We start from the raw sequence: 24694 nt of genomic DNA on the forward strand, positions 1-24694 counted from the left end.
TTCTGTCTGAAGCATATCTGATCTGAAGAGTCTCTTCAGAGCAATGCATCTTTCCAAGGACCCATGTCCTGCCTCGAGTGGCTCCTGCTGGTCAGCTCAGAGTGATCCTCCAACATCAGGGCTTTTCTGAACCTGTCTGAAGTGCTCTGTCCTGTTCAGTTGGTTTTTGTCACGGTGCAGCTTGGCAGAGGGCTGGTGGCTGTTGAAACAGTTCCCTTGCGTCGTGCCGGCTCTGTTGGGACAGCAGCAGCGCCTTTATTGCTGCCGAGGACGGGGAGATTTTGTTGGAGGGAGCATTTGAGGTCTCGTTGGTAAATGGACGTGTTATCTCCCAAACAGTTTGCACATTTCAGACATTTAAACTCTGCCTGTAACTTGTAAGCAGAAACTTGTGAAGCGTCTCCAAATCCCTGGTGTTTGTGCATGTTGAAAAATGGGAAGGGACAGACTGCATGCGTCACTCCCGTACTAATTTGTGCCAGCTAATCCATGGGAGAAGAATACATTTTGGCTGACTTAGTGGTTTTGCTGCTAATGCACAAGAGAATGCGTTTGAATGGATGGAGTGACTGCACGGGTTTAGGTAGACTTTGAAGGGATACCCCATGTCTGGGATCCTGTGCTGGATACCCTCATTTGGGATCACAGTCGTGTAATATCCTGGATTTGTTTGGATTTTGGGGAAGGAGAAGTGAGGGGGGGAGGAAAAGTGGTCGTCACTTAGCGTCATAACATGAGGAAGGTTGGGATCGAGTTACCTCTGAATAATGAAGGTTAATGCTGTTTCTGGAGGAACCATTATCTGCAGTGAACTTAATGCCCGTGAAAACACAGCCTAATAACCTGAACTGTGCTAACATTTCATCCGGGGTGGATACAGAGGAGGCATCACCAAAACTGGGCTTTGGCGTTCAACGTGCCTTAGCTTGACCTAGATGAATTATCCAGGAAAGGAGCTTGGATTTGCTGATAAGAGTTTCCTACAGTAGCTCGTGGGTTGCTTAGAAACATCCCATGTACATAAGGCAACTTTTTGCACACCCTGGTAACCCGGTACTGCTTTCTGACTGGGGATTTTGGTGGGTTTGGGGTTTTTTTCCAAGCATTTATATACTAAAGAGAGTTGCAGTTGGTTTGCTGAGTGGTGTGTGTATCCCTGCTGCACTGGGAGAGCAGACTTCCCAAAATCCAATCCTTTTTGCATTACAGTCTAGAAAAAACACTGCTCTGTGCACTTGGTTTCTCCTTTCTTTACATTGGACTAGTGCCTTTTTCTAATTTAAAGAAACCAGCATTTGTTTAACTCAAAAAGAGGTCATTGCTGGTGAGCAGGGCTTGACTGAGCTGCCCACCTCCACCCACCTGGAGTCTTCCCTGGTCTGGTCCTGCCTGATCGTGGTTAACCCTCTGCTCTCCCTCTGTGCAGGCTTTTATGCAGGAGAGAGTGCTTCAGCCCAAATTTTTGTGGAAAACTGAGATATTTTTCCATTTGGGCTCCATTCTGTGCCGTTGGGTTTAATGGTAGACGCAGACTTTGTCCTTCAGCTTCGTGTCCACACGTGATGCAGTTCAGCAGGTACCACAAAACTTCCTGAGAACAACCAGTTGCCTAAATCTTTGTAGTATTTAGATTTCATCAGCACAAACATCCTCTTGGCTACTTGGTGCTGTATTTTGAGTATATATGAGTTCAGCCATGCTTTGATAAGAGCAGCCACGTGACACCCAGGGCAGGTTCATATGGGATCAGTGATGAGAGGACAGGAACAGGTTTCCTGGAGGAATTGGGGCTGCCCCAGCCCTGGAAGTGTCCAAGGCCAGGTTGGCACAACCCAGGATGGTGGAAGGTATCCCTGCCCATGGCATGGCGTGGAATAAATTGAGTTTTGTGGTCCTTCCAACCCAAACCATTTTGTGATTTTATGACACTTTAAGCTGATTGTTGTTATTTAGCAAGAGCAGATGTGTGTTACTTAAAATCCTAACAAAAATCCCAGCAGGACGGAAGAAACTCCGGCTCAATCCATATCACTGTGCCCACAGGATCCATATTTTCTACAACTGAGGTGGAAGAACTAATTTAATCTTTCTTCTATATTCCTCCCCACTGAGGCCCATTCTGCGATGGGCTGCAATCAGTGCGTTATGTGCCAGTTGTGGTTATTTGAATCATATTTCCACATTTCAGTGTCTAGACTTTATGTTTGTGTGAGTTTTGTTGTACCTTTCCAGCTCCGGCGCTGATTTCAGTTGGTTTTGGCTCCTGGTTTCTATGAGAAAATCAAACGAGCTGTGTTTCTGCCTTTCCCAGTCCCCAAAAAAGAAGGGAACAAGGGAATGGGCAGAACTTAGTTTTATAAGCTCCTTTGCCACCATTTTTCTCTCTTTTGAGGGAATCTGTGTGTGGATGAGCCGAGTTCTGCCATTTGGTGACCAGCAGGTGAGAGCGAGGAGAAACCACTGATGGCTGGAGATAAATCTCTGCCTGCTTCTTGCACTGAGAGAACTCTGCTGTGAAAAAAGGGATGATCTCGATACAGGCCAGCAAGGCTGGAAAAAAGTGACTATGCACACATTTTTATTAAAGAAACAACTTTATAATCCACAGAAGGAGAGCATTCATTGAAAGTGAAGCAGCTTTTTAATTGCCTGCATGCACTGGGCTTCATTTTTCGCCAGCACTTGTGGCTATTGAGGATGATGGATGTGGCTGTGTTAGTTCAGTGAATAGGAGGGCTGGTCTGTTTGTGATGCTCAGAGAAGTTGAGAATGACACAAAACCTGGATAACATGGACCTCGCTGTGACCCGGAGGTAGAACTGCCTTCAGAATTGTTCACAGTAATACTGCCTGGTGCAGAAAACAGTGTGGAAACCTGAGCCAAGGCTGTTTTCTCTGCTCCTGGTATATAATAACGTGTATTATGGCTAAATCAGTGAAAGGAAATAATGTTCCCAACTCGTTGTTAACCTGTAAAGCTTGCTGCCATCGAATGTGAAAGGCTTAAGTGCAGCTGAATAGCAAGAGAAATCTGAAATTTTCATAGGGAATGGAAAGAATAAAAGCTGTGGTTCCAGCTTCTCTCTGCAGCCCTGCCTGCGTGTCGGCTCCCTCTGCTCCCCCGGTGTTTGAGGTGACCCAGGGTGCTGCCAAAGCCGTGGCTTCACCTCTTCCAAGGAGCTGAGCAGTGTAAATTCTTCCGTTCCTTTCTGATCCAGGATTCAGTGGATGCTTTTCGGAGCCCAGCATGGGCGGAGTAGCAAGGAAGCAAATTTTTCCACCCTGCCTGAGCTTGGGCAAGTGGAAATTGTGCCTTGGAAGCCATATAAGGCCAGCGTGCCGGCTCTGGCTGGGCTCACCTTTCCACCAGGATGCTGGGGAAGGGAGCAGCCCTTGCTCCCAGGGAGAGTTTCAGGGCCTTTGAAGTGTTCCCTGTGTGTCTGACACTTGCCAGAGGGACGGTGTGGCCGCCCTGATTAGGTGGCAGCAGCTCATTAACTCCCTGACTTGTGGGGCTCCAGCACCCAGCCCCAAACGGAGGCGGAAATTCGTGATTCAGAGTGAAACTGCTGTAAAATGACGGAGCTGGGAAGGTCGGAGCCTCTGTCACAGGGTGTCTTCATTTCCTTCAGCAGTGTCTGAGGCAGATCCTGCTGACTGCAGGCAGTGCTGAGCAGGACTTTGCTCTGAAACGAGAGTTCCTGTGGCATTAAAATAGATTTTTAAAAAGCCTGGCGGCACCTGTTCCCACATCCAGGGATGTTCAGCCCTCAGAGCTGCCAGAGCCCCAATCGTGACCTCTGCTTTTGCTTCTCGCAGAATTAAGAACAACTTCTGCTCCCATAAATAGACCCTTAAGAAGTGCGTAGGAGCTCTGTGACCAATTTCTTTTGAAAAGTGCTCTCAGTGACACCTGTGGCTGTGACCTTGCTCGTGTTCCCACTCTGTCCTTGCAGGGCAGCTGTGTTTTGATGGGAGCCTGGTGGTCCTGGCCACAAGCTCTGCTTCCTTCTTTCCCATTTAATCAGCACTAAAGAGAACCTTTGGTTATCTGTGTGTTCCGTGGGAAGCTGCTGGTGCTTTTCCTGCTGCAAATCCCAAATGCTTCCTGCCTCGTTGAGGTCCCCATTCCCTAACACCATTGAGGCAGCTAAGGGACAGCGTCTGAAAGCTTCTGTGTTCCTGACACATGTCACAGCTCCCCATCCTTGTTTTTATTCCAGAAATAAAGTGTGGTTTTCCAGAGGAGAACGATGCAGCCAAGTGAGTGCATTGTCACAAACCAGTTCTTCCAGCCTGGAGTCTTGGAGCTGGTGGAGAGTCCCAAAACACGCAGCTCCGCTAAGGAAGCGGCTTCGTGTTTAATCTTTGCAAATGTGGAAATGGGAAGAGGGAGGTAGTAATGGATAAAGTAAAACATATTTAACCTTTGTGGACATAAATGGGATATCTTGGATCTGTTTGGAACAGGCGCTCGGGTTGACGCGGATCGTGGTGGTGATTAAAACCAACAGCAAACATTTTTCTGATCATGAATTACGGACTTTGTTCTTAATGCGTTAAAATCCAGAACACTTTGGCGTTTCTTAACGTGAAGGGGGAGAAGAAATAGATTTACTACCTGGAAGGTTTGATGTTATAGTTCCAGGCATGTTTCCACAACCTTCCTGCAACCACTTGGAGCTGTACCTAATGTGGGTGCTGCCTGCATTGGGCTACAAGTTTGAGCTCTCTCATACAATTAAAGCCATTTAACTCCATCTAAAGACCTTTTACTTGTCATTAAGCCTAAATTTACTGACGTGTGCAGCAGGAAGAAGCACATTTATCCTAACTCAGATGGGCTAAGAGAGCAAAACGTTCCAGCTAACTACAACTTGCCTTGATTGTTAAATTTAGACCAAAAATTCTGGTCAGACAATTAAGTGCCGGCTCAGTGGCCACACCACTTCTTTTGCATGTGTGAATTGGCTGAGCTGCCTCTGTCAGGCAAGAGAGATTCTCTGTCTGAATGTCTGAATTCTCTGGGGGTTTTTGGGCTCAGACCCGGGGAGTCTTCGCAGCACTGTGGTCGCTCTCTGTTTAGTCAGCAGCCCTGGTATGTTTTTCCTCTTCTTATCTGAAAATTTTTCATGTTTATTTTTGGAATTTGTTGTAACCTGAACTTTCTCAGGTGTCCTTGTGGAGAGCAAAGAAACATCTGACTTATTTTTTAGGTAGATTTTTGCCAGTTGAGAAGAGTGTGTTCTTTCTTTTACTGTTTGTCGCTTTATTTTTGGAGCAGGTTTGTTACCAACCAGCCTGGCAGTGCAAATAGAGAAGTAGCTGAAACAGTGCAGGTTCTGTGCTTCTTGCTGAAGTAAAGGCAGCACCTAATTTAACTTCTTTGGGCAAGTGCCTTCACTTTTCTCCTGGAGAATACATCCCTGGAAGCTGGAGGAGGCTGTTAGCAGAGGGTATGTAACACAAGGTTCTATCATGGTAGGAAATTAGAGAGGTTCTCTTGCTCAGTGTTTTCAGGTGGGTTTTTCGTAGGCAGCTTCCCTCAGTGATAGAAAAAAACATGGAGTATTTGTCTACTTTATTGCTTTCTCCCCTGTGAAGATGGTAGGAAATTTAGGTGACATCCCTGCTGAATTCTGAGTGTCTGTCAGGTTGTGTTCCCACTGTCCTGGTTGGCACTGGAGAGCCTCTGCTTGCCTGGAGGCCAAAAGAATCTGTCTGAGCATCTTGCTTTAGCTTTTGGGGTTGGTCTGGCTCGTGAGGTGTTGCTGGTCGGATTTCTCTGGGATTCCTTCAGGATCCAGGCTCTGATTTTGGTTTATCACAGCCTCTTCCAGCAGCGCTGTCTGTGACTCCGTCAGGAACATCTGAAGATCATCTTCAGCAGAACTTTCTCAGGCTAGTAATTACTTTTCCCTTCAAGTGTCAATAGGATATAGCTGGGCACAAGGGAAAAAGAACTGGTCCAGGCTTGTTTTCCTGGGCTCAGCAGTGTGTCTGTGAGGTGAGATTTGCTCCGGGATGGTTGAACGAGTTTGTCAATCTGATCTCTCAATTGTCTTTCTATATTTTTCCCTTGCAAGAAAAGGAGTAAAGCCCTGTGGAAGATAAGGATCGTTCTGATGTTTCAGCAGCTCATTTAAGCCACCTTATGAGCACATAGGCAAGTGAATCAGCCCTGGTGTCTTAATACATCCTAAAATAAATTAGACTTTCGTAAGCAAATTTGGTGGGTTTGAACTGCTGTATTTTCATTAAAAGATTGCAGTGGAGAAAACGCTCTTTAAAATTCAGCCTCGGGGTTGTGTTGTTCATTAACTGATAGTCACTCCTGTTTACCTTGTGTGATAAGTCCCACGTTAAGAATGGCCAACAGTGCTGATGCCGTCACAGCTGCCCTTCAGAGAGAATTGCCTTTTTTTTTTTTTTTATGGCTTGCTTTACTGACAGGTGGGGGCTTTTTTGGAGCTCAAATAAATGCAGACAGCCACGATGTACCTCTCCTAATCATGGAAAGCCACTTGTTTGGTTCTTTTTTCCCCCCCCATGTTCTTAGCAGCTTGGTAACGCTGTTGTCGGTACAAAGGTCATTTAAAAATCTGACATGTCAGCCCAGCAACATACTGCTTCTTAATGAGGCTTAAAACCAGCGTGGGGCTGCCTGGTGGAAATAAATTTGGAGCTGCAGAATAGAGGGAGACATGTGAACAGCTTACTGGGATGGGATCACCTGGCTGTCCTTGCACCAGCCCCCCCCTCCCCGCTTCTCTCAGAAGCCCTGGGTACTTGCAGTTCTCTTGCATAAAGGGGTTTAATTTTTCCTCTTGTTATTCAAATGAGCACAGGTGTTTGACAGCACATTTGTGTTCTCAGAAGAAAAGCAACGAAAATACCTCCTGAAATCCAGGCAGGATGGCTTTAAAATGATTCCTTCCTGTGCTTGAGGCTTTCTCTCCTCCTCACCTTGGCTTCCTGCTGCCCCATTGAGGAGGTCCTGCAACACCTCTGACTTCATCCCCACCTGGCTAAAACCCTCCTGTCCCTCCTCCTCCCCAGGATGTCACTTGCCATTGAACCCAAGCTCTTGAACCTCCCTGTTCTTGGTGACGCTCCCTCAGTCCTTTGAATGTCTGAAGGCTTTTCCTCTAATCCTGCTCCCCAGCACTACTGGAATTTCAGCACCTTCAGCCTCGCCTCAGTCTCTTCGGCTCTTTGACTGTTCCCCAGTGAAAACTAGGTCAGAAACAACTGTCAGCTTCTGATATTTCACTATTCCTGTTTTATAAGTTGTAACCCAGTGTTGCTGTGTTTAATCGCTTGCTTTAATTTTCACGTATTAAATGTCTCAGCTCGCTCTGCGGGAGCAGCCTGACACAGTAAAACTGCTCCAAATAACATCTTGGCTGTAAAAGCCGTGTTACCTTGATTGGGGCTGAAAAGGTGAATTATCTTTTTTGTTACATATAATGCTGGAGATGCCAAACTGACAGATTTTTCCACCAGCTCTCTCTTAACTATACGTTTGCTGGCAGTTTTGGAGCTGTAATTAGCCAGCTTCTCTTGGTGCCTGTGTGGCTTTTTAACCTGATGGGTGAAAGAAAAATAGCTTAAAAACAATAATAATAATTGGAAACCTGCAGATTGGTGAGGAACACAGCAATGCAGGTATATTGGAAGGCATTTAAGAGATTGATTTTTAACTGAGTTGTAGCTGACTGGACCCATTCAGCGTTTTTATAAAACTATTCTTGGAATGGTGCTTGAAGTCTGAGCTGAGGTGCCTCAGTGGTCAGTGAAATCCACCTGGTGTAATTCAGGAGTATCCTTCTTCTTTTCTCTTAGGCAGACTTGGAGCCAGCCAGTGTTGGAATACTTGGGCATTCCAGCATAAATGGGATTTAAATGAATCCTTACTTTTCAGTCTAACTTAAAGGTTGTGGTTTTAAAATTCTGCCTGAGCTGTTGTCTCTGAAAAGTTTTCCAAGTTGTTTAGTAAGCTATTCTTAATACACTTTAATTTTCTTCTTTCATGTGTCTCCTGCTGCTCTGTGGTTGTTTCCAAGGATCTCAGTCAAGGCACAGGGTGGGATTGTTGGGGTGTCTGTGCAGGGCCAGGAGTTGGACTTTGATGTTCCTTGTGAGGAATCCCTTCCAACTCAGGATGTTCAGTGATTCTGTGACTTTTCTAGGATTTAAGGATCCCTGGTTTGCAGGTACCAGTGTGATCCAGCTCTTGCTTTCCATCTGGGAAACATGAGCTGTGTTTGACAGGTGGAGGAGTTGGAACCAGAGGTGAAATGCTTTATTTAAGGAAAACTTCTGGAGGGGCCAGTGGAACAAATCTCAGCCCTAGATGTGGTTCTGTTGTCACTTCCCATCACTTTTGTGGCCATCAGCCTCAGATGGAGGAGCTTGGATGTCTTAATCAGTTCTGGAAGCTTTATTTATACAAGATGGGGATGAGGGGGAGTTAAGATGTGCTATCGTGACACTCTTTTCTGTATTAATTTGGGAAACGTTTTCTTCTGGCAGTTGGGGGTTTTGTACAGTGCAAAAAGCAAAATACTTGTAGTAGATACACTTGATACAGCTGGTCCTGGAAAAGCTTTTAATTGTTTTACCCTCTGAGGGTGAGTTTTTCAGCCACATCTTAGGTCTGACCAACGCTGTGAGAATTTTTGTGCTTTACAATCATGAAAGAATTGTCCATAAGCAGCTTTTGTAAGGTAGCAGTTCAGAAAAAAACATTAACTCTTGTCTTGGGCTAAAGAATTATGATTTGATGACACTGTTTCTTGAAAGATGCTTGGCTGGGAAACCTTTGTGTTATGTTTTTGTGGCGAGATGAGAACTGGAGGTGGTTTTGTGCAGTGGTACAAGATCTCCCTGAATTCTGACCCACAGAGCAGTTCAGGAGAGCAGAGAAATGTGTGAAGTTTGAAACAAGAGGAGATTTAGAGAGAATATAACTGGCCAGAAGAGCAGGTGAGTGCTCATGGTGGATGTTGTGCTGTGAGCAGCAGAAACAGGGAGGTTGCATCCTGCAGGGCTGGATCCCCTCTCTGTGGGGGTCTGGATGCATCTGGGCCAGGCCAGTGCACATCAGCCAATTTCTGCTTCCCATTCCCCAGGGAAAGGAAATCTTGGGTCTTCCTGAGATTTAATAACGCATTCTCAGTCTTTTCAGTGAAATTTATAAAAATAATGATTTTTCAGTTGCATCCACATATCAAATCTGAGCCTGTTGAGGGGGGATATGGTCAGGAATAGAAACCCTGGGCAGCTGCTGTGGTTCTTTTTGGGCAACCAGACCCCAAATGCCTCCCATCCTCACATTCCCCAGAGCTGATTTCCTTGTCAAAACAACCCCAAAGCTGTATTGCTGCATTGCTTCAGAAAGGCTAAAATCAGGGAAAAGTGCCTTCTCCTAGAGGGACAACAGCGAGCCAAGCAATTTCCACGATGGAAATTTGTTTTCCTTGTCATTTCCACAAGGTTTTGGGGTTGTTGCGGAGGTGGCCACATCTCCAGCACCTCGACATGAGCAAACTTCCCTCTTGTGCCAGAGGAAGCACAGAAGGCTTCGTTCAAAGTGTCTTGTTCGACAGGAATGACTCTTAAAATATTAATCTGAGAGCATCTAACTCCCCTGAATTCTTGGCCCATAATGAGAGAATCCCTCAGGGAAAACCAGCACTGCTGGTCACCTTTAGCAGAGTTGGGAATTTTGGATGATTCAATTTCCTTGTGCCAGTTTTGTTGTTGTGGTGTTTTTTTTTTTTTTTCCCCTCAGTCCTTTCCCAATTTAACAGGCTCATCTGATAACTCTGATAAAATGCTGCTGCAAAAACAAGCAGTGTTGCATGCAAGAGATGATTACCCAGGGAATTTTGGGCATGGATGTCTTAATGGGATTCAGGTCTCTCCGAATCGTCTTGCGTTGCAAATGTGTGCAGATGCTGCAGATACTGCTGAACTTCTCTTAGAGGAATATTTAATATTATATTTAATAGTATTTCAAATATAGGGAGGCAGAACAGGAAACTTCATTCTGCGGTAGTGTTTTTTTGTTGAAAACTGTGCTTCAAAGCAAATCCACGTGTTTGCAAAACACATCTAAGGGTTTGCTTTCCTTTGCCTGCACTTTAGAAATACCAATATTTACCTTCCTTTTTTCTGCCCTGTCTTTAATTTACTGTAACTGCTCAAAGCCAGGCAGTGCTGCTCTGCAAGAGAGGAACAGACTCAGGCCATAGCAGCAGACTTAAATTCAAAATTAATTTTATTTAAACCACTATTTTCCTCCTGTATAAGCAACCCATTCTAGATTTGCTACTTTTAATAAGGGGGTGAGCATTGGGATTTGTTCATTTAGCTCTTCCCCAAATTAGTTGCAAGTCATAAAACAATAGGACTTATTTCTAGGTTTGTGCTTGATTTTTTAAATTTTTTTTGCAATGAATTTGCCAGCACAGCATTATCTTTGTAGGAGAGCTTTGGGAAATGTTGTTGCAACTTGTTTTATGTTTTCCCACTTTTACCTTTTATTGCTTTTAGTTGGAGTTAGAGGAGAAAAATCCCTTCGGGACAAAGGGTGATAAAAAGAAGAGTTAGTGCAGAATTTTGCTGATTTCTGGTGTGCTTGTGGAAAAGGGAGAGGAATCCTTGAACCTCTGCCTCGGGGAGAACAGGACAAGACTGAAATAAAGGTACAGGTGTTTGAATGGACAGTTTGGATTCAAGAATGCAGCACTGACTAATAAAATTAAAATAGCTCTGAGGGCTGCTGGTTCTTGGTGTCAGGGAGGGTCTGGAACACCCTTTTGGAGTGAGTAACGGATGCAGAAAATCCACTCAAACAAAATGAAACTTCCTTTTCAGGGAGATGCAGTAATTGTATCAAAACTGGGTGGTTTTTTTTTTTTTTTTACTTGGAGGAAGGAAACTCCTGGGTTATTACACTATAAAATGGGCACTGTGTTCTGTGACTTAGTAATTCTTCCATTATAGACATTTTTAATTGATTGTGACTGCTTTGATCAGTTCTAAACACTGGAAGCTGCACAGGGATGCAAAGGAGCTTTTTTCCTTCCAAAAGCCTTTCCTCCCTAAGCCTTTGGAAGTCGTAGGAGTTGGCTCCTGGTCCTCTGACAAAGCCTGCCTGAGCAGCCCCATCTTGTTAACAGTGGAATTGGTGGGAGTTTGTCATGATTAAACTGCAGATAATCATCATTACAGCCCTCATGGCAGCCCGGTGATGAGACTTTATGATTATTGCTCGCCTTAATGAGCAGGTCTCTCTTAACTCCCCAGAAAAGCGAAGAGAGAAAACATTAAGTTAAAAAAAGGAGCACTGTCCCGTTGGGAAACGTGCCCGGAGTCTCCAAACTTGGATTCCCAGAGGAGGCTGACTCCTGCCTCTGCTCCTGAGATCTGGAGCTGTGGCTGAGTTAATTGGGAGCCCATGGTGCCACAAACCCACTTTGATCTTTTCCTGTTTCTTGCCATCCACGTTCCCCCCTGACCTTGGACCACTCGGGTTTTGGGGTGGGTTTGGAGCCCTCTTGTTTTTGGGGCTGGATTTGGAGTCCCCTCTGGTTTTGGGGTGGATTTCCTCTGCTTTCCATCTTCAGCCAGGCAGAGCCCCCAGATCCCATCCAGCAGTGAAGTTGGGTGTTCAGGAAAGCAGCAATGAATCCAGTGATTGACTGGCCATTCCAAAGGGAGCTGATGTTTGGAATAAAAATGTTGTAGCTCTTAAAATGACCCTGTATGTTCTTGTCCTCTTGCAGTGTCTCTCCCCATCCCCTGGCAGGGGAGCCTTTCCCTGCAGACAGGTGGATTTAACTCTTCAGTGTCCTCTGGAAGTGCCAGCTGTGCATAAACAAAGCTGGAATTTTCTTTGGAGACAGACCATTTCCTCCTTGCAGCCATGGCAGCCCCTGCGTGTGTTCGTATTTATTGCAGAGCAAATCCGTGTCCGTGCTCATGAAAGGGTTACTCACTTCTTGTATCTGCACTGCCATAGAAATGTAGGAGCAGGGACTGCAGGAAGTCATTTGGTGGTTCCTGCTCTTGGGAAGGGCTCAGCCCAGTGGATGGGCTGCTCTGTTTGCCAGAGCCAGGCTCTGCTCCAGCCAAACAAAGTCTCCTGCTCCACAGTGGGCTGAGTAAACGCGATACCAATTCACAATACTTTAATTATTTCTCCAAGGAGTCGAGCCTCCTTTTAATTTTCTTCCTGAAAGGCATTGCCTAAATTGCCTCTGTGCCCAGCTTTCCTTCCTAGTGGAAAACTACTGTACATTGTGCTGTCCAAACGTCTTGGCTTGGTCGGGAGCAGAGTGGTTCATCCTCGGGTTTTTCGGGGTGTGCAGGGAGCTGGAGCTCCTTTCCCAAACCCACCTTTCCCAAAGTTTGTGCTCTGGTGCTGGGGATGACCAGAGTAGCAGAATGTGTCAGAGCCATCTGTTCTTTTGGGTGTTCAAAGCTTTATTTTTGCAAATACAGAAAAAATCATCACTTAATGCTGTGCTGGGAAGCAAAGATTGCTTTGAAGCACTGGAAAGTTTTAATTGGAGTTAACAAATTGAAACAAAAAGATTTTGCTGGGCTTGAGCAATCTTGGGATAGTGGCAAGTGTCCCTGACCATGGCTGGGGGTGGAACTGGATGGGGTTTAAGATCCCTTCCCACCCAAACCATTCCATTATTCCATGAAAAAACCAGTGGGAATCTGGCACAAATCACCATGTGCCACAGCCCATCACTGAGGCTGGCAAGCCTCCACCTCCATCCCTTGTCCTGAGTTTTTAGGATGAGTGTTTGGGGAGCCATGGGGTTCATGTATCCTATCTCCCACTCCATCTCCTTCCCTTAATTCCTGACTGGAGGAAGCTCTGGCACTGCTGGAGCAGGGAGCTGCAGGGATGGGGTTGCCTCGCCCGTGCACAGCTCGGTTGGTTCCGTTTGAGTCCCCAGCTAAATTCTGCAGCAGAGACCCAACAAACACACTGCATTTTATTCAGGAGGAGCTTTTTAACCTGGATTAGCTGAGATCAGAAGCTCCAGGCATGCGAGAGAGAACCGGCTGCATGGCTGGCTCAGCTCTCGTGCCTGTGGGGTGACATCTTGATGACAGTGGAGTTTAATTGCTCTCTGCTTTGCTGATACAGGCTATTGTCCATTTGGGGCCTGGCTTTCTGCTGTACAGGGCAGGACAAAGCATTTCCATTAGGCTACAGTTTGGTTTTTAACTTAATCATGTGTCTTACTCTCTAAACTTTACACAAAAATCGAGTTTTTCTGCATTTCAAGTGGGATGATATCTGAGATGCTCAGATGTGTAGTGATGTCAAAGGCTGCTCATGATGCTTCCTGGTAAAATTGGTAATTTTACTAGAGTGGTGAAATTCTGTAACTCTGAGGGACTGGGAATGGTGAAATTCTGTAACTTTGGAGCTGGGAATTGTGAAATTCTGTAACTTTGGAGCTGGGAATGGTGAATGAAATTCTGTGACTTTAAGGAGCTGGGAATGGTAAAATTCTTTAACATAACCATAGGTTTCAGCAAATCAAGTTGAGGGGGTTTTTTTGAGCTGACTCTTTAAACTCCTTTATTTTTTATCTTATAGAAACACTCTCGATTTTTAACCCTGGAAAATTAAACCACTGAGGAAGCAACATTTGTGCTGCAACAGCCCACTTTAAATGATGCAATTATAACTAAAGAAGCCAGTGTGTCTTTAGCAGTTTAGCAATTAAAAACTTTCAAATGTACAGCTTAGCATTTTGGCTGACATAAAAGCTTTTGAGCATTTTATTGTTGCTTGTACTTCTGGGCAGGATTTGTAGGTGCTTTAATATTATGGTGATAATGTGGCCATTAGTGCCTATTAGGCAAATGATAAATGATAATAAATACAAACTACAGTTCAGAGTAATTGGTGAGAGTCCAGCTCTTAAACCTTCATCAGAAGCACCTTTTAAAAAATTATTTGTGTTAAAAGCTCGAGTGTTTGCTTCTGCCCAAAGAAAATTCTTTTAAATGTTGGGGAGGGGAAAATGGGGGGTCTGTGACAACACTTGTTTTATCAAGGTGATAAATGGGATTAGCTTGGAGGAGTGAGCAGAGGTGTCCATGGGATAATTTGGGGGTTGCTGCCCAAGGAACTCCTGTCACACCCCACTCTGCTCCTGCTCCCTGAGGTTTGCAGATCCCATCTGCGTCCCTGGAAGGATGTGAGTGAATCCTAAATCCTCCAGCAGCATCCCTGTGGCTCACCTGGGCAGCTGGCACCTCTCTGGAGTAGAAAGCCTCAGTAGTGGTGGATTTACGTGGAATTTCCAAGGCTCTTTCCATGAGAATGTTGGATTTGAATAGCAAAACTGTAATTTTCGTGTCACAGTAGACTCCATCCCATCTGTTCTCAACTTCAAACGGGATCCTTGGGAGGCCCCAAATTGCAGATGGAAATTGTGTTGCAGGGAGATGGTGTTTTAATTCCACAAGTAATGGATGGGACATAAAAAGGGAATATTCAGGAGGCTTTTTTGGCTGCTGTGTTTCAGGGAGGAGGTAAATACAAGCCTTGGAATAGTGGAATGTCCTGGGAGCAGCCTTTTGTCTCTCCCTAATATGCAGCAGCTCTCTCCTGGGCCAGCTTGGGCTAATTGACCGCCAGCGAACTTCACACAGACCCACTTGAAGTTGTGGGTTATTCCAGGGTATTCCTGTCCCTTGGGATTTGTATTTCTTGCTGCTAATGAACTCAGGGACTCGGAGCTGTCTCCTGGGAGTCTGTCACAGCCAGGCACGGGGTGGATCTGCTTTGCTTTTGGACTCTGGTTTGCTTTGCAAGGTCCGGGAGGGGTTGAAAACAAAAATATCAACGGAAAGTGAAATCTGTGTAGCTCTGCAGGAGCTTTTCCCACGTATCCAGGTGTGCTTAAACTGAGGAGCCTCCTGGATTGGGATCAGACTCTTTTTATCCCACCCTTTGCCCAGTTATGCTGGGAAGCCAGAGGAAGTAGGGGAGGGAGCCTTGCCTATATTTGGACCTCTCTGTGTGGGCTAAAGAAACATAAACCAGTCATAACTAAAGAATTAAAGAGGAACTTGGAGTTTGGGGCATGACAGAGTCTGAAATTTGTGCTTTTTAAGCGATTTCTGGTTGTTCCCATTTTTGTAACTGGTTCCTGAGGTGCAGCAGCTTTACCTGGGCACTGGTTTTACCTGGAATTGTGTGTGATGGTTGAAAACATCCCATTAATGCCAGCTTTGGTTAGCAGGATTTTATGGTTTCTCTGTATATTTATTGGAATTCTTGCTACTAATTTTAACTGTTTGTAAGAAGCTTTAAATTCTGAAAATAATCCCCTTGTTCCAACACAAATAAGGGTAAATTTTCAGTTGCACTCCGGGCATTGGTGACTCTGAACATTGAACAAAGCAGACAAACACATCAATACTAAGTTCAGGCAAATATTTTCCACAGAACCCAGGCTGCAGTATAAATTCCAGTAAATACACGACAGAACTTCCCAAAACGACGTATTCTTTAATTATCTGTATTTCCCTGAAGAAACAGGGAGGCTTTCAGCTGGGTACTTGACCTGAGGATTTCCAGTGTCCTTTCTGATCCTGGGTAGGAACATCCTATCCAGCTTTTCTGCTAAAGGTGTTAAAAACCTTCTGCCAGCTTCAATCATCCCTGATAAAACACTTCATTAGTTTTACATTCAGTTCTGCTGTGTTCTATTGACACTTTCTTGTTCTTCCTTCTTACTCTTTACTCAGCTTCCGTGTGCCAGAGCTGGAATATTTAAGTGTGAGGAGCTGTTTGTGTGTTGCCACCACCTCTGTGAGCTTTCAGAGTCTCTCTTTAGGGTTTTGTGCACTCCTCTAGCCTGGGGAAACTAAAGGATGAGCACAATTCTCTGATAATAAAAGCTAAATATCCTGTGGGAGCTTTGGGGATGAGTGTTGGGGTTTTTCTGGTTTAATCTCATGACTTCTGAAATAATCTTATGGTATGTGGAGGACTGACAAAAAGCACTTGGGTCTGTGGGGTTTTATTCATGTTGGCATCCCAGAGCAGAGCTTTAAAGGGTTTTATTTCTCCACCATTCCCCGGGAATACAGCAGGAGCTGTGGAAAGCAGGGAACGGGGGGGCATGGAAGTGTGGAAGTTCTCTTTCCAGATGGCAAATAAATGAAATTTTATGGAATAAATACCGAGGTGTATCCAGGCCCTTTCTGAGGGTCTGTTTTCCAGTCAGGTGGAGAGGGTGAAGCTGGTAATTCCAGTTTGGGTAGATCTCAGAGGCACAGCTGTGGTTTGGATGCTCCTTTGGGAGTTACTCCTGCAGAGCTTTGGGACTGCAGGATGGGCCCAGCTCTGGTCCAGCAGCTCCTCTGCCGTTCCAAGGGAGGTTTGACGCAGCTCCTTGTGGGACCTGGCAGCCCCTGGAGCTGCAGGAACGCTTTGCCAACCTTCCAGCTGCGTCAGGAAGCCTTCAGCTGGAACAATAGCACAGGCAGGAGTGGAAGTCCTGCGTCTGAGGTGCGTTTAAAGGGGCTTTGCTGCCTCTGGAAACGGGTGGTTCTCATGTGGTGTTCCCCACAGATCCCAGGAATTGTGCTCCTTCCCTCTGGACCTCTCCAGCGCTGTCACCCTCATGGATGAGCTGCAGGGATGAACATCTGCTACCTGGCAGCAGCATAAAACCTGCTCACCTGACAGGTGGCTGCTGCAAAGTACCTGAACTGTGCTTCTCTTCCTTAGTTTTTTATCTTTAATCAGCTTCCAGGAGCTGTTTCTAAACACAGAGAGTCTCCTGGAGGGCTAAAGCTGGAATTCACTGGGTGAGGTTGTGCCCCTTTGCTTGGACAAACCTATCTTGTTTTTCTTCTTGTCTGAACACAAAGATGAGGTTTCATCAGCATCCTTGATTTGCCAAGGATTTACTGCACCCAGGGCTGAGGAGATGACTTGGTTTAATTGGAAAGACAGAGGGAAAGACCTTGTTCCAACTAAAAAGGGATGGAATGGCACTTGTAGGAACTGCAACGCAGGAAGTTCAGTGATGGCATCACTAAGGAACAGGAATTAAGTGACTCTGAGGTGACTGTTCAGAAAGTGACAGAGGGGTTTTGGAAAGGGCAGCAAGAACTCCTTAAAATTGGGGTTGTCCATCTGAGAACATCCAAGGAAGTTCATCCAAATGAAGATATAAATGGAAACGTGGGTTTAATTTGGTTTCACGTCATTCATCTGTTCTCTTTTATTCTGAATGGAGGTGTCCATGCAGGCATTTAATTTCATCTAATAAAGGTTCTTAGAGTCACATCCTTAATTAGTTTAGGGTGTGCAGTGTGTTCTCCTGTTCCATGAACGTTCTGAACGACCTGTTGCCACGGATTTGGACATTGGGGAAGTGATGCCTGTGGAGGGATGGTGCTGCTGAGATGCCAAAAGCCTTCCCCTTCCCTGCCTAAAAAGGGATCTGGGATGGTGCAGTGTCCATCCCATACCCGTCTCTTCCCTGTGATCCCTCCTGTGGAGTGTGGCAGGGAGCTCCAATGTTCCTCTGGAGGGGATCACAAACAGGCACAGACAGAAACGCTGAATTTTGGGAGATAAATCTCAGCTTTGCCATTTAGCTTGCATAAAGCTGATATTACCCACTTAACTTCAAACCAGTTTATTTGTAGACTGTGGGATTTATAAGTTCTGTAATTAAACTGTGTCTGATTTGTGCATCAGGACTTCTGTTCCTGCCTCCTTATTCCATCCTTCTTACCCCCTTTTTATTCCCCTTAAACAACTTTCCAGACCGAAGAGCGGAACTTCCCAAATCTGTAATTTGCTGTACAAGAACCACATGGGTTGGCTTTTTTCGGGTTTTGTTGTTTTTTTTTTTTTTTTCTTAAATCCAGATTTTTTTCATGTTTCAAATGCTTGTTTGCTCAAGTATGTTCCTATGAATTTCTGGACACGGGGAACAAAAAGCTGGCCAGGCTGTCCATGAACAGTGTCCTGTGGAATGCAGTGTCGTGGCACTCGAGGAATTCAGTGATCTCTGTACCAAGAGCAAGATGTTGTTTATTGGTGCTTTCTAAAAGTTGTTCTGGGTCTATAAAATTCCTTATCCAGTGCTCAGGGAGTGCTGTCAGCTCTGAGCGTGTTCCTGCTTTCCTTAGCATCATAAATGTCCCATAATGATCTTGGGTGTGATGCAGATCTGTGACTTTCTGTTGGGTGGGCTCTGCAAAGCCTCAGACTCTGTCTTGGGCTGGGTCTATCCAGCCAAGTTTTGTTAGGTTTATCTGGGCTAAAAGGATTTTTTATTTTGCTGGTGAATTTAACCATTTTTTTGTTGATGTCATGGCCAAGTCTCTTCACTCCTGGGCTGGAAAAGTTTTAGGAGAGATGATAAACTTCATGAATTTCAAGCTGTTTAACTCTCTTGCTGCTGAAATGTAAATATCTGTTTCTGTAATCCATTGGAAACTGGGTGACACAAACAGGACAATACAACTCACCCTTTTCTACTTGCTCTCCTGAATTCCTGGTGGTTTTCCCATGGAAATGTGTCTCCCATACATATGGCAACATTTTCACTTATAAATGACACTTTCAACCTATTTATAAATTCTTCTGGCCCTTTGGAAAGCTTCACAGTGAGATCCCACGAGCCCCATGGAGCTCAAGTCCCATCATGGAATGCTTTGTGTGATTTAGGAAATAAAACATCCAAAGCCCCAATTGTGCTGGAATTGGAGAAATCCAAATTCAGCGTGGCTTGGGTTGGGTCTGTTATTTTTTTCTTGAGTTAAAACCTCAGGTGAGACTTGGAATGGAAGTCTTTGTGACCTGTAAAATCACAGCGAGGCAGAAAGGCTGAAATTGAGCACTTTGGAGCAGTTTTGGAGTCCCAGGAATATGATTTTTTAAATGGAAGCAACTGAGCCTGGAGGAAGAGGCCGATTGTTGAAACAGGCAACGTAACAACACGATTTTGCAACAGAGCTGCAAAAAGTTTGCTTTTCCAAAGGATTGCCAGCTTTCTCTTGGAAAAAATTCCCTTTGCGTCCTCTCAGGACGAGAACTGGAATAAATTTTCCCTTCAAGTCTCCATTTTTAAACTCCAAACTTACATAAGCACCAAAGCTGAGCTGTTCTGTGCCCAAAATGTGGTGGAGGGGTCGGGAGGAACCACGTGTCACCTCTGAGCTGCTCCTCTCCTGAACTAAGGGTGACCTTAGTTTATCCCTTTTCTGGACACAAATGTCTGGTTCAGGAACTTTTTTTGTTTTCTTATTTGAAATCTACATTTCCCTGAGCCTTTTCCCTTTAAAAAAGAATTAAGGAAAGTAAAAAAAATCCAGGTGAAAAATTAAGCTTGAGTATGGTATGGCAGTGAACATTGGAGCTTTGAATTTCTCTGAGGTAATTTTTGTTTTTCCACTTGTTTTTGTAGGATGCTGTGACGTCAAAACCAGTCATCCAGTTTCAAGGAAGCCAAGGGGTAAGTTTGTCCCTGGAAAAGTTCTTTCCTGGGTTATACATTTAATGGGAGTGAGGAATTTGGGCTGTTCCAGCTCAAGGAATGATGCTGTGATTGCTGAAAGTGAGGGATTGAGGTTCAGGTGTGGTCCAGGAAGGTGTTTGCCCATGGATCACATGGATTCTCTCTCTCTCAAACCTTTTTTCCTCCTCTTTATTTCCTAACTTTGGGAAATTCAGATTTGTAAGGCCGTGCCGTTGGGTAGAACAAGGAAAAGGTGCAGAAATCCATGAAAACCTCACCTGTATCCCAAGCCTTAAACTGAGCCCAAGACTTTTTGGGTACCAGTTCCTTCCAGCAGCAGAGCTTGGAGGCTGCTCCGAGAGTCCTGGAGGTTTATTTAATACAACTGCAGTTCTGTGAGTACCAGAAGTTATTTTAGATTTAGGAGTTTTACTTCCCCAAGTTCTGTTCCGATGACAGAACTCCAGGGTATTTTTAGCCCCTTGAACCAGTCTGTCATGCCAGTTGCTGACAACGTTGAGATTTACGTGGTGGTGTTTCTGGTAAAGCAATGCAGCCCTTCAGTGAACTTGAAAAATGTCATTTATATACCTTTTATTTCTAAAAAAGCCTGTGTTTAACTTTAGTCTCTGCATAAAGAAGGGGAATTTAATTTTAAATTTTTTTTCCCAAGAATCTGAACATGGCTGTAACTTCTGATTGTTTTTCATGCACTGGCACATTAAAGCTTTCAAAAAGGCTTGGATTGAGTAGACATTAAACCCAGCACATTGTCCTTGCCCACATCCTACTTTGTGACATTATTCTCCCTAACAGTACATAGAAAATGTAGCAGGAAAGACATGATTGTTATTGTAAGTTAAGAAGAAAAATACAAACCTTCTTGTCCTGGGAAATAAAGAAAGGAGCAATTTCCAGGTTTTTTACTTTGTTTAGACTTGAAACTTCCCCGAAAGCTCAGCGTGAAAGTTGAGATCAAAATCTGCCACTGAGGTTGGGCACAGTCAGAAGTGAGGAGGAAAACTTAAGGGTGGGTGATTTGTCTTTATGGGATGAGCTTTGCATGGAATAAAGAAGCTGAAAAGACTGGGAATGCTTTCCTTTCCTTTTGGAAGCAGCATCCACACCTGACTTTTCCTGTGAAGCTGCTTAAGTTTTGGAAATTCCTCCTCTGAATGTTTTTCCTTGAAGGAAAGGTAGCAAAAGGGATCAAAACAGCTTAAAATGTTCCTCTGCCCTGAGCCTCTGCTCTCTGCTTGTGGTGGGTTTCACCTGGATCTGATATGGATTAACAAAAAATACTAATTTCTGTGGGTAATTAAGAATATTTTCAAATCCTGCAGTTGCTTCTAGAAATTAAAAAAATAAAACCAAAAGAGTTCATTGTATTTAAGCCCTGAACTCCCAGAGATGAGTCGTTGGTGGAAGAGCTGCCTGGCACCTGTAGTGTCACTCCATGGAGAAGGAGAAGAGCCAGGAGGGCTGGGCTGGAGAGAGGATGTGGCAGCCAGAGCTGACCTCTGCCTGCTCCTCCTCAGTGGTTAATTAATGGCACTGACAAGGAAAGGCCAAAGGTAGAGCTTTGAAGAGAGCTGCAGCTCCATGGGAGCGCACAGAAAGAGCTCTTTGTCCCTTTATTATTATTTTTCCTGGGTATGACAAGGAGCTGGCAGCTGGGGAACCATCTGCTTTTAAGGGTAGGACTGTGCATGTCAGGATTCTCCTGCTTTTTAAGGAGCTGAGGCTTTAAATGCTTTCGAGGGATCCTCCATCAGTTGGACTGGAGAGATAATTCCAGGAATTTTAACAGGCTCTCACATCCAGATGATGACATTAAAACATATTTGTTGAGCTGCTTTATTTTTTAAATTATTTCTTCCACTCTTTCTCCATTCTCCAATTTGCTGCCTTGCTATTTTGCTTCCCAAAAATGCAGCTATGGAGAATCCCATTAACTTTTGAGGGTGGGAAGTTTGTGCACAGCACAACTGCCAGTGTGATTTAAAGCAGCGAGGATTTAACAGTGGGAATTTTCTGTGCGAATATCCCTCTCTCAGGAGGGAAATGCTTCACTGGATGATTTAGGGAGGCAGGACATAAAATAAGAATTTAAACAAACTGCTGCTTCTTGAATTTAATTCTCTGGAAGCCTTTAAATGACTGTGTCCATGCGTTTTCACCTATTCCAGTGTTGCTCTAATGAAAGCTGTCAAGGAAGGATACTTTCAGTTTCTAATACACAGAAAAAGAAACTTCCATGTTTGAGACACTAATTAACCAGGGAAGGGAATTGTTGGGAATAAAACCCAGGGTCAGCAAGGTGGCAGCTCTGGCCAGCAGCAGAAAGGAGGAAGTCAGTGGTTGTAGCCCAAAATAAAACAGCTGTTCCAGTGACAAGGGACAAAACCTCCTGCCTGGATCCTGGTGTGCCTCGAATCTCACAGGAGCTGATAAAAACTTCTGGGATTTTGCCTTGGGATGTGTTTCTCTGTAGTGATGCTGCTCTTGTTAATGGCTTTTATTCTGTGTAATAATCAGAATTTCAGTCGTAATAACCAGGTTGTTTTTATCAGTGTTCCTCTAAAGTGGGACCATGGATATTCCTTAGGAGCAGCACCTGGCTGTCAGCTTTTCCTCATGGATTTTCTTGGATAGTTGTACAAGTTTTTATGGAGTTTTGAGCGTTTTGCTTGTTTCAATGGGCACATCAATTAGAATTGAAGAGCTGGAGTACCACAGCATTACAAATTGTGTGCAGAACTGTACAAGAAATACCGAAAATGCTTCTTTTCTGGTAAAAAGACATGCACAATCAGAGCTGAAGCTGGGTGAAATTTGCAGGTGCTTGTGGGGTGGTGAGAGCAGGGACAGAACTGAACTGGGGATGGGGAAAAAAATACCCTTCAGGTGCCAAACCCACGTGTGTTCTACAGCATTTTTAATATGACCATTGGGAGCAAAACCTCCTCGCTTTGGGATTGGAAAATACAACGTTTCCCCCATTTCTTGGGATGAAGTTCTGGTATTAATAGAGGGAGGCGAAATCTCTGTTCGGAGCGAGCTGTCCACAGATGAATGTTACTTGAAAGAAGAAAACAGAAGTCACATCTGTACCGAGCTATTTTTAAGTGTCTCTGGTTACTGGTGCAATACCCAGCACCAAAATTAGGGCTCCCTCAAAGCAGTCACCATGCTGGTTTGGTGGCTTGAGAAACCTTCTGTTTTCAGCTAAAAATAATTCCTAGATAACGGCCGGGTTGCACATGCGACACTTTTCAGTACTAAAGTGACTCTGCCTCATTTTACAGCCTCTGGAAACGCTGCAAAAATCCTACAAAAATCCAAAACTGGGGCTTTTGGAGCAGCTGTTTTTTTCCAGTGGTAAAGCAGGAGCGAGGAGAAAGTTCTTGTAGTGTGTGGAGATGTGATTTGGTGACATCCTGCAGGTTTTATTTTCCAGGCTCAGGTGCAGCATGGCTGGATCCCCCTGGAAGTGGAACATCCCTGTTGGATTTTCCTTTTCTCCTCATTCCCACCAAATTTCCAGCTGCAAAATCCCCCCAGTCTGCTGCTTACATAACTGTGCCTTTGTGCCTGTTCTGGTAAAGCAGAGGGGAATTTTCTTCCCCGTGCCTGGGTGGGGGCAGAGGATGCCAGGAAAGATTAAAAGGGCTCAAGGGCTGTGGCACACGTTTGGCAGGGGAGATAATGAGGCTGCTCAGGGAGGGTCCAGCAGCACCCAAAAAATCTGCTCCCAGTGTTTTCAGACCCAGATCCTGGGGATGACTTGTCCTTCTGTATGAAGCAAGGCTCAAGTCTGGGTTCCTGGGCTTGGAAGAAGGGAGCTCTGTTTGAGGGCAGGGAAACGCCACACACGGGCTCGGCTCTTCTTGCAGCCTCCGAGAACATCCCTGTGGTTTAGCAGAGGGACACAGATCCCTGGGTTTTCCAGGCTGCTGGAGATGTCTGAGGTCTCAAGGAAACCACCCAAAACCCCTCCTGTCCCAGTACAGTCATGTGTGGATGCCATGGGCTGGCTTGCTGGGAGTGTGTATTTTCTGCATAGATGTGGCAATCTGGGTAAATATAAATCAGTGTGGTGAAAACCTGGCCTAAAATAAGCTGGAGCTGGTGTTCCTTCTGTCTCATCTTCTGGAAGCCATCTTAATTATCAAATATTGATGTGATAGTAGAGCTCAGACACGACATTTACGTCGGATCCTGAATGCAGAGGGGAGACAGTTTCCCTTTTGAAAAATGAATGGCTGGGGGGGATGAGAACAACAATGCAGGATGGCTGAGGAGTTGTCTGTGGAGCACACTTAATGCTTGATTAAATATTTAATTTAGAAGCAGCGTCACACTCTACTGTGAGCCATTGAAATCTTGTTATGGAATTATAATTTCTTAAAAAAGAATAAGCATGCTACCTAGTGACCTGGCATGTGCTATGTTTAGTGCTGGATCACTAATTCTGAGGAAACGAGCCTCTAGTGTTTTAAATTGAATCTAAACAGTGGGAGCGAGTCTGTTTTGAGCCTGAATCGATGGAATTGGGTCAGATTCCTAGAACAAGGAGGTTGTGGGCTCTGTTTGAGAGGCAGCTCTGTTCTGTCACAGCCATATCCATCTTCAGCTGCTCTTTCTTCCCTGTGTTTCCTTTCCTTCCCACTGCACACAGTGGGGGTAACTTGAATTCTCCTTGCAGCCTCTCTGTGCAGTAACCCAGGTGCTTTCCTTGTTGTAAGGTGCCTCAGAGCATCCTGGCTGCAGGAGAATTGAACTCTCCTCGGCCTGGGGTTGCCCAAGTGACCAGTGTTCCCCCTCCTGTCCCGAGCAGCACATCGCGATCCCGAGGCCCGATCGACCGGCGGAAGTGCGGACCTTCACGTTTTATCTCTCCAACATTGGCAAGGACAGTCCCCAGGGGAGCTTTGACTGCATCCAGCAGTATGTATCCAGGTGAGTGGCACATCCAAGGAAAACCCAGCCTTTTGGTTTTTGTTTTTTTTTGGTTTGTTTTTTTTTTTTTTTTTTTACCCTCTCGTCTGAAGCATCTTTTCCCTAACAAAGCTTAATGCACCTTCTTCCTTTTTAGAGTTTTTCTGATCTGTTTTGATGTGGTTTTTTGGGAAGCATCTGGTTCCCTCTCAGCT

The 24694-nt window shown here is 44.9% G+C and overlaps 1 protein-coding gene across 1 annotated transcript in view; it reads left to right on the plus strand.

The window, feature by feature from the left end:
- Positions 1-24694, plus strand: part of ELL (elongation factor for RNA polymerase II) — a 53631-nt gene that overhangs the window by 5333 nt on the left and 23604 nt on the right. Inside the window, exons 2-3 of the mRNA XM_048287793.1 lie at positions 19488-19535; positions 24379-24500. Coding sequence (XP_048143750.1) covers positions 19488-19535; positions 24379-24500 — 170 coding nt within the window. The remainder of the gene's footprint in view (positions 1-19487; positions 19536-24378; positions 24501-24694) is intronic.

Source organism: Corvus hawaiiensis, chromosome 28 (genome assembly GCF_020740725.1).
Source record: "Corvus hawaiiensis isolate bCorHaw1 chromosome 28, bCorHaw1.pri.cur, whole genome shotgun sequence".
Taxonomy (NCBI): Eukaryota; Metazoa; Chordata; class Aves; order Passeriformes; family Corvidae; genus Corvus; species Corvus hawaiiensis.